The 9,057-nt window shown below is 46.7% G+C and overlaps 1 protein-coding gene across 1 annotated transcript; it reads left to right on the top strand.

Moving 5' to 3' along the window:
• Positions 1-307: 307 nt before the first annotated feature.
• On the top strand, positions 308-7,430 carry CSRNP1 (cysteine and serine rich nuclear protein 1). The gene is made up of 5 exons (XM_010174078.2): positions 308-319; positions 1,644-1,839; positions 4,092-4,351; positions 4,708-5,004; positions 6,375-7,430. Exons 1-5 carry the CDS (start codon positions 308-310, stop codon positions 7,356-7,358), a joined length of 1,749 nt encoding a protein of 582 aa, XP_010172380.2. The 3' UTR covers positions 7,359-7,430.
• The last annotated feature ends 1,627 nt before the right edge of the window (positions 7,431-9,057 follow it).

Raw genomic sequence — 9,057 nt, 5'->3', positions numbered from 1 at the left:
AACTGCTTCATCCAGGGATATTTTTTTTTGACCTTTTAGGGGACTGTTGTCCCCTGGGAAGCTGTTGATAAACATAATTAAGGAGGGCTGGCGCAGGGCTTTGAAGGCACCGCGTGTGCTCCCGTCTTGCTACGTGTTACTGTGCGGCGCTGGCGAGATACTGAAGATCCCACCGTGTGGAGGTTTTGAAGCTGCTGTGGTTTCTGTGCCGCCTGCTCAGGGCTGTCAGGAGGGCGAGTTCGGTGTGTTTTTTGTTGTTTTGTTGGTTTTTTTTTTTCTTTTTCAGAGACTTAAATTAACATCAGACATGCAAAAGAGGGTGAGAAAGTGTTACGGTTATAAAGAACGAATTTGGCTGGTGGAGGAGTTTCAGCTGGTGGGAGGGGATGGGGACCAGGTGTCTGGCACCCCCATATCTGCACTTTCACCATCCCTGGGCTGTATGTGTCTGTCCCAGTGTCATCCTCATCCACGTTTTAGGGACACTTCAGGTTTTTTGTGTTACCTCTGGTTTTACTGATGCACCGGTGTGGCTGGTAGCATCCCATGTCGCTGAGGTTCTCCCTTCCTTGCTGGAGGGATTTTCTGGGCTGAGGCTGCATCTCTCCCACCGTGGTTGTGCCTCACAGCTCCATGGGATGGGGTCAGAGCAAATCAGTGCTTCAGCAGCAGCCTGGTCCTCAGCTTTGGGTATGGCTCACTGGCTTCAAAATAAGCTGGCAGTGACTTTTGCAGAAGCAGAGGCACCTGGTGCAGTGGTGTCAGCATCTAAAAGGAGAAATGGTCCATCACCTGTGCAAAAGCATCCCGGTTACCTGGGCTCTGATATCTGCTAGCCTGTTGTAGGCAAAATATTTAGGTTTTTTTGCAATTTTAGGAGACGAAAGCCCCACAAACTTTATAAAAGCAAAGGTGAAAAAAATACCACAAAGTTATTTTTGGTTTTGCTTTTTTTTTTTTCCTTTAAGATGAGCAGGAAAAAAGCATGCAGGGGATTTAGGAATCTAAGCAAGTACAGAGCTCCTTTGTTTTTAATTAGCTGCGTTGTTTTTAATTGCTACTATGCTTGATATATAACCCAGCCTAAACAAGAATAGCTTATTGAATGGGGGACTGACTATGAAAGGCACCGTGAGGAGAAGGGCTGTTCTTCACAGTTGATGTATTTGTATTTCAGTGCTTCATTTAATAAGTCTGTTTCCCCAGGGGGCTGTAGCAAGTAAATCATGCCAACAGATTGTTCTCTGCAAACTGGCTTATTTTTGTAATTAGCGAAACGTTAAAGCTGTAACTGCATAGAAAGCGATCTGGGGAAGGAGTTAACATAAAAGAATTAGTAAGCAAAATGTAATACTTATTGTTTGATAATGTTTGTATTGATTGAATTGGTTTCTGGACAGTTTGCTGTCTGTGATAGTTGGTTTTTCTGCAGCGTTGTGAAATGGGAGAGAAATTCAGCAGGTGTGCACAGTGAGGGTAGTAAGGTGTGGATTTTTGGGGGGAGCATTTTTTTGGGAATTGTACTTCCATGGCCAGGTGGACCTGGTGGAGAAGCCTTGCTGGGGGTTAAAGCCATCCTGCTCATCACCAGAAACTGCCAGTGTTTCCCTTGCTTTATTTTGCTTTTCTCTTTTGTTTTCCAGTTATATGAAAAATACGGTGTCACCATGAGTGGAGTATTGAAAAGGAAGTACGAAGAGCTGGGAGATGACAATACCTACTGCTCCTCCTCCTCCTGCTCACCTCTCTCCTCCTCGGCGTCTTCGGGCTGGGAGTCGGATGAGGAGAGCTCACGTGGAGACCACAAGCCCAGCTCTGCCTTAACACCCAGCTTTACCCGTGAGTATCCTCAGCAGCCCCTTTCCAGGGATCAGACATGCCTCTGCATGGGTTTTTGTAGCATGGTGGTGAGTCATCACCATGTGGAGACCCCCTTGGAGCACACCTTTATAGGTGGAAGCAGCCGTAAGGCCAGCTCCCTGTCATTACACCAATTTACCTTATTTTTATAATCAGCTAGCATCCTCAGGGTGGTCTTCCTCAGCCCTTCCTCCCAGCATTTATCATTCCTTTATAACGTTTTTGCTGAAGTCCAGATTTCCAGGAATAGAAACCCAAGGACCTGGGTGCATAGAAGCATGAAGATAGTGCTGTAGAAACATCCCACCATCCCTCAGTGGCCTGTCAATCTCTTCCACAGGCAAAAAACTAAACAGACAGCAAAGGCCCGTCATGCTGGTTTTTAAAAATGATTAACCAGTAGCGTAATTACCATTTCAGAACTCATTTCCTACTTAAGTTGGGTACTTTGCCAAAGAACGTGACACGTTTGACATTGCCTCCGCTGTTAGTATAGATAAATGCTGTTTGTTTTCCCAGCAACATCGGTTTTGAGAGCTTTTAGGAAAACACACAGAAGACACAAGGTTGTAAAATCCTTTATCTGCCACGCGAAGGGAAAAATAAAAAAATACAATAGGGGCACATCTTCACAGAGGAGAAATAGTCCAACCTAGTAAATTATACTCAACACCCACTGTATATAGCAGTTAAGGTCCACTTAGCAGACACACACAACGTCTGAAAAAGCTTTAGAAGTCTTGTAATAATAGAGAGTCTCATTCTTGCTCGTCTTCCCAGGTTTTGTGACAAAACAATGAACTTTTTGTATTCTTTGGCTCGATTGGAAAAGGGTCAGGAATGGGAAAACAATTTTGGAGGAGGGGTGCGGGGAGAGAGAAGCAAATGCCAAAGTGCAGCAGCTCAGCCGACAGATGATTGTGGTGGTTAACTTGCCTTTTGATAAAGAGCTAATGTTTTAGAGAGATTGAGTCAAGGTTATTACGAAAATGCAACGCGCAGTGCAGAGATACCATCAAAGCAACTGCAGAGCCCAGTGTGAAACCCTCAGCTATTTAGCAGAAGCTGCTGACACAGCTGAGTGAACACTTTCTGTTTTTTTGGGGGTTTTTTTTCATATGAAACTGAAATGCTATATTTTGGCAAGTGAATCTTGTGAAATGTGGGTGCAGCTAACTGTCCAATCTTGCACTTTCCCAGCCTTTGGGGCCAGCCAGACCAGCTGAGCCCTTGGAGTTTTCAGGAGTCACCCATCCTTCCTGTGTTATTTTTTTCCCCAGTATTCTCCATGGTGGCAACCAAGACATCCATGCACCAGCAGAGAATGGGACCAATAAAAACCCCACCACTCTGTTCCTGACATGCTTGTGCAGCAGAAAAAGCAGCTCTGTAACCCAGTTTCACTGCATTTCGCTTTGACTTCCATGGCCAGCTATGTTCATGGAAACTGACTGACTCTGAAGCTGCCCTGGCTAATTAGTCCCCCTCCATCTGCTACGTTTGCACGTGCAAATGTGCAGAACCAGGTATCTCTGGAGAGGCTCCGCTTTCAATGGTCTGTGGCATGTTTCAGCAGTTCAAGATAAACCAGAGTCATGTATTGCCATGTTTACCCTGGGATCACCTGCATAAAGATTAACATCTTTGCAGCTGCTCTCAAATGAGTCTCTTGAGAATAAACTATAGATTCATGGTTCCTCCCAGTGGATGGTGAAAGGAAATACCAGAAAAAACAGCCAGTTTGGCTGTTTTCTGCCCTGCCACAAAAGCTGGAGCCACGCAGCACTAGGGTGTCAGTGCTCTGGAAGCAGACCATGAGCTCCTGAACGTGGGGCAGGGTGCTTGGGTTTAGAGCAGGACAGTGATGTAGGATGGTTTGTTGCTTGTTCGTTATGCTCTGCTGCACGTGAAGAATAAGCAAATGTTTGTTTCCTGGAGGAAGTCAAGCGGGAAGGAGAAGCAGCAGCCGTTTCTTGGGGTGAATCTGCTCAGTGACTTCGATGCATTTGGACTTGGCTTAGTTTCCTCTCTGTCCTCCTCCCACCTTCGAAGTGTTACATCCTAAAACACCAGAAGCCATCAAGTGCTGTTGTAACCTTGTCCCGCCATGTCCCCATTGAGAAAGTAATTGCAAGTCCTGCCTGTTAGTAGCATTTACAATAATATTTCTCTCCTCTCTGCAGGATGGCAGTACTGACTTTGCTTTTTCTTTTTTCTTCCCCCATTTTTAGCCACGTCTATCCTGAAGAAATCCAAACGACTTAAGAAGAACAATGTGGAGTTTGACCGGGTCACTGTGTTTTACTTCCCACGCTGCCAGGGGTTCACGAGTGTGCCTAGTCGCGGGGGCTGTACCCTGGGGATGGTGAGCAAACACAGCTCCTCCCGGCAGTTCACGCTAGCAGAGTTTTCAAAGGAACAGGAAAACGTTCGTCGGGAGAAACTTGAAGAGAAATTAAAAGAGGAGAAGTTGGAAGCATTGAAATGGAAAGTGAGTAGGACCGTGGGGCTGGGTTGGTGAGGAGCAGGTGGATCTGTTTAATTGATGGACAGTTTTTAGTAGGAGCCTTTCTGAGACCTGGGGACATCTGTCCTTAAGCCTGTTTGGGTCTCCAGAAAATGCAGGCTCCAGCATGGGGTTTTCAACTCAGTTTGAAAAGTGGTGGAAGAGATGCTGAACTCCACATGTCAGGTGTCTGTTGGGTCTCTGGGGACTCTGAGAGAAATTTCAGTCCTGTGGTTGGCCATTATAGGGGGCAGATCTCTCCTTTCTCCTGACCTTGGGGGTGCTGATGGCTCAGTGTCCCCGACAGGTCCCTAATGCTTTGCTCATTTTTTTGCCCTCAGCTAACCATGAACGGCACAAAGGAATCGGAGGAGGCCAACCAGCTCACCATCGATGACATCTCCGATGATGACATTGACGTCAGCAACGTGGACCTGGAGGATGGCTTCTTCCTCCAGCCCTACCCTGCCAAGAAGAGACGTGCGCTGCTGAAAGCTGTAGGGGTGAAGAAGATCGACAAAGAGGAGAAGCGGGAGCTGCACAACATCCGCTTGTCCCGGGAAGACTGCGGCTGCGACTGCCGGGAGGTCTGCGACCCCGAGACCTGCAGCTGCAGCTTGGCAGGCATCAAATGTCAGGTACTGCCCTCGCCTCTGGGCACAGGGGAGAAACCGTGGCTCCAGCTGATGTGTTCGTTAAAGCAGGGGGGTTTGAGCAAGCAGGACAGAGTTAGGGCAGCTTGTAAAATGCATCTGTTCCCACCTGTGCTTGGAGCCAAGCAGATGAGAAAAGCTCTTGGAGATGCTCCCCAGGCTGCGAGGCAGACGCTGCTCCATAGTGTCCGCTTCCCAAATCACACGTGCAGCCATCCACGTGCTGTTGTAGCTGTGGGGATGTGCCTGAGCCTGCAACGTGAGTGTCCTCGCCACATCTGTCCCCATGAGACCCTCTTTGGTGTCTTGTTGGACATGGGCCACGTGGGAATGTCTTGGCAAATGAAAGCTTCTCGCTCCTCATGCAGGGCTGCAATTTCTCCTCCTCCCCTTCATTTTATTTTATTTTTTTTCCCCTTGGTGTGTATCACAACTCCCAGCACGCTCAGGCGAACGTGGGAGTGTCAGCTGAGTGTCAGCCCACAGCCTAGCTGTGCAGAGCACCTGCAAAGTGGACTAATCCTGTATATTCAATTACCTTATTATATTTTTTATTTTTTATGGGTGCCTGCCCAGCTGTGTTGGTGAAGCCATATTCCCTATTCTGGGTGCTGCTCAGTCCCTTGATGCCATGGCTGCAGCCTGGGGGTGATGGAGGGTGGGTGTGCACAGGCAGATGGGTGCACACAGGCTGATGGATGCTCCATGTGTGTGTCACAGCCCCCTCTAGCAGCTGCTGATAACGGGGACATGAAGGTGCCATCCATGCCTGTTGATCATTTTGTCTTTGTCTCAGTGAGGGGTAGGCACTCATGATATAGGTCAGTTATTAAATACCATGTTGCAATATATAAAACTCATGTTTGCCCCCTTATGTCTCCTTTTGGAGTGTTACATTTTGCTTTTTTTGGAACATTTTAACTTTTTTCTTCCATGTGTGTGTCACAGCCCCCTCTAGCAGCCGCTGATAACGGGGACATGAAGGTGCCATCGATGCCTGTTGATCATTTTGTCTTTGCCTCAGTGAGGGGTAGACACTCATGATATAGGTCAGGTATTAAATACCATGTTGCAATATATAAAAACTCATGTTTTCCCCCTTATGTCTGCTTTTGGAGTGTTATATTTTGCTTTTTTTGGAACATTTTAACTTTCTTCAGTTGTACTGAAATCCAACTTTTTTATGACAACCCTTCAAAAGAGCAGAGTGTCTTATTTATTTTATTTATTATTTATTTTTAGTCTGCTTTTAAGCCCCTCAGCTGTTACTTGGTTTCTCAGGGTGAGAGAGTCATGGACTGTTTCGATTTTGTGCCACCAAATTTGTTCCTAACCCTCTGCTTCTCCCACACCAGATGGATCACACCTCTTTCCCCTGTGGCTGCACCAAGGACGGCTGTGGCAACACCGAGGGCAGGATCGAGTTCAACCAGGCCCGTGTGCAGACCCACTTCATCCACACCATCATGAAGCTGGAGCTGGAGAAGCAGCAGCAGAGCAGTGAGAAGGCGGTGGAGGTTGAGCCCCCTTTTCGGGAGCGGCTCCCACCCTTGGGGTGCACGGCAGGGAAGGGCTCTTTGGAGGAGCGTGCGGTGCCGTTGGCACCCGCCTTCCAGTTCAGCCCCGACCTGGAGGCCCTGGGGGAGAACAGCTGCAGCAGCGACATGACGGACTCCTCCATCTCTTCCCACCCCAGCGAGGACCTGGAGGAGCCCTACGAGAGCCTCCCCTCCGACAAATCCCAGTCGGATGTGGACGACGATGGCTTGGCACGCATCCTCCACTTCAATGACTCGGATGCAGAGGAAGAGGGTGGACGTGGCCAGGATGACCTGAATTGCTTCCACCCCGCTGACTTCTTCATCGAGGACCATGGCAGTGAGGCTAAGACTGTCCCTGGCCACTTGTCCCACCTCTCTGAGTGCCTGGACGAGAACGCCAACCAGGACGGCAGGGGTTTGCTGGAGGATGCCACCCACGTGCGGTGTGATGGGCTGTCCTGCTGCTCCTCATCCCCAGCTGAGCCCTGCTCCAAGAGCTATGCTGACCTCAGCCTTTCCTCTGACTCCTTGGATTTCTTCCAGTCCTTCTCGGACTATAACTTGGGACCCCTTTACAACTCCTTAAAGGAGTACGAGAACCTCGATAACTTCTCAGCATTACAGTTTCAGTTGCCTAATTTTCCTGGCTTCCCACAAGCTGGAGATCAGGGCTCTTGTTTCTTGGAGTCCCTCATCGGTTTGTCTGAATCCGTCCCCGAAACCCCAGCCCCTTTCACAGACAATCAACTTTTGGAGGATGCCATCAAGTCATCACTGATGGAGACGGTGAAAGTGTGAGACGCCCGCCTGGCTGGGGCAGCAAGGACTAGTGCCGAAAGGAAAACTAAAGAACGTTCTGGACGGGCAAACTTTCACCAAAAGGCTGATGCGCTACTCAAAAATAAGGAGGAAAAAAACAACAACAAAAAGGACTTTCTAAGGAAACAAACTATTTTTTGGTCTTTATAGAACATGGACGTTTTGAAATACTGCAGCTACAATCAGTTCTCTCGCTGTTTGTGCAAAAATTTCTAAACTTTCAGGGTGGGGTGGGGGGAGGGGGAAAAAAAAGACTTTCACTTAATGATTTTTTTTTTTCCTTGTGTTTTGTATGACCTGTTGAGAAATACTCCTCACTAACGTCGCCAGTCGTACACACAGCCCCTTCTAGAAACGTTTCGACGTTGCGGGAACTTTTTAAGACAACTTTTTTGAAGCTGTATTTATTGTGAAAATTTGTGGTTTGCGTAAGAATTAACCCAACACGCTCTTACGTTTAAATCAGACAAGGTTTACAGAAGAGATCCATACACTATATACATAATCATTCTTCATCTATTTATTGCAAAGCCCAGAATTTAACTAGCCACCGAAGCTTGAACTAGCATGAAACCTTATTTAAATTGGTAATACCTCAGATGTATTATGTGTACAATCATATTTTTTTTTGCATAATATATCTGTATTTATTTATTTCCTACCTGTAGTCCATAAATAGCACTGTGGTTTGTTTATCAATGACCTGGAAGGGCAATAAGATCTTCAGCAGCACCCATCCTAAAGATGACCCTCGTTTTTCTGAGTCTGAAAGGTGTTGGCTGTTTGGTCTTCACATTTCTAAAGGAGCTGGATGCAAGTGGGTGGGAGGGGAGGGATGGGGAAAACATTCGTGCAACATCTTTTGGTCGCTGTCAGCCCTCTAGTAGACATCATGATGGTGTCTGATCTCCATAATACTGCTCTGGAGAGCAAAACCAAGCAAAACCCTCAACTATTCAAGAAATAACATGAACTAGCTCTATTTAAACAAACCAACAAACCCTTCATAAATTATTTTATAATTTATTTAATTTCCTAAGGATTTGGCCATAAGATCTTTCATGATCAATTATGGTGCCTGAATATGCAGAGGAACTGTTCACAGCAGTTAGGGGGTGTAATGAGAAGGACCTTGGCAGTCCCAGGGGGGAATTTGGGAGAGCAAAGCCAACAGCAGCAACACTGTGCTCACGCTCCTCAGCAAGTGCTCCTTAGGACTGCTCAACCTCGCCACTGTCGCCGCTCCTACGACTAGTGAGCCAGACTGCTTATACTTTTTTTTTTTTCCTTATATAGGTAAATTGAGTAAATCAAGTAAGATAGATGGATATGAAGGTTATTGGGTTATTTACCCTTTGGATACAGTTTTAGACGGAATTAAAAATAATGCCTGAAAATAAAGCTGAGAAACTTGAAGGCTTTTGTTTTTTAAAATGAGAGAAATCATCGTGTTTAGGAAGGATGTTGGGGGCCCTCTTGGCCTTTTGCTGTTTAAATCAGTTTGAGAACATAACACTATTTGGCCATGAGATGTAACTGGACATAAAATCTGTACGTCAGTGATACACTAAGTGCCTATGCCAGTGGCATGGAAAAAAAAAAAAAAAAGGCTTTAAAACCTACCGGCTTTAAATCCCTGCTTGGAAAAATGTGAGACTTGGTGATGGGAGCGATGCCT

Source organism: Antrostomus carolinensis, unplaced genomic scaffold, assembly GCF_000700745.2.
Source record: "Antrostomus carolinensis isolate BGI_N321 unplaced genomic scaffold, ASM70074v2 scaffold25278, whole genome shotgun sequence".
Taxonomy (NCBI): domain Eukaryota; kingdom Metazoa; phylum Chordata; class Aves; order Caprimulgiformes; family Caprimulgidae; genus Antrostomus; species Antrostomus carolinensis.
This window is presented reverse-complemented; position numbering and strand designations above follow the sequence as displayed.

Excerpts from the sequence above, each read along its gene's own strand:
- CSRNP1 (XM_010174078.2), top strand. Across the intron at positions 1,840-4,091 it reads CTTAACACCCAGCTTTACCC|CCACGTCTATCCTGAAGAAA; the intron begins GTGAGTATCCTC and ends CCCCATTTTTAG. Across the intron at positions 4,352-4,707 it reads TGGAAGCATTGAAATGGAAA|CTAACCATGAACGGCACAAA; the intron begins GTGAGTAGGACC and ends TTTTGCCCTCAG.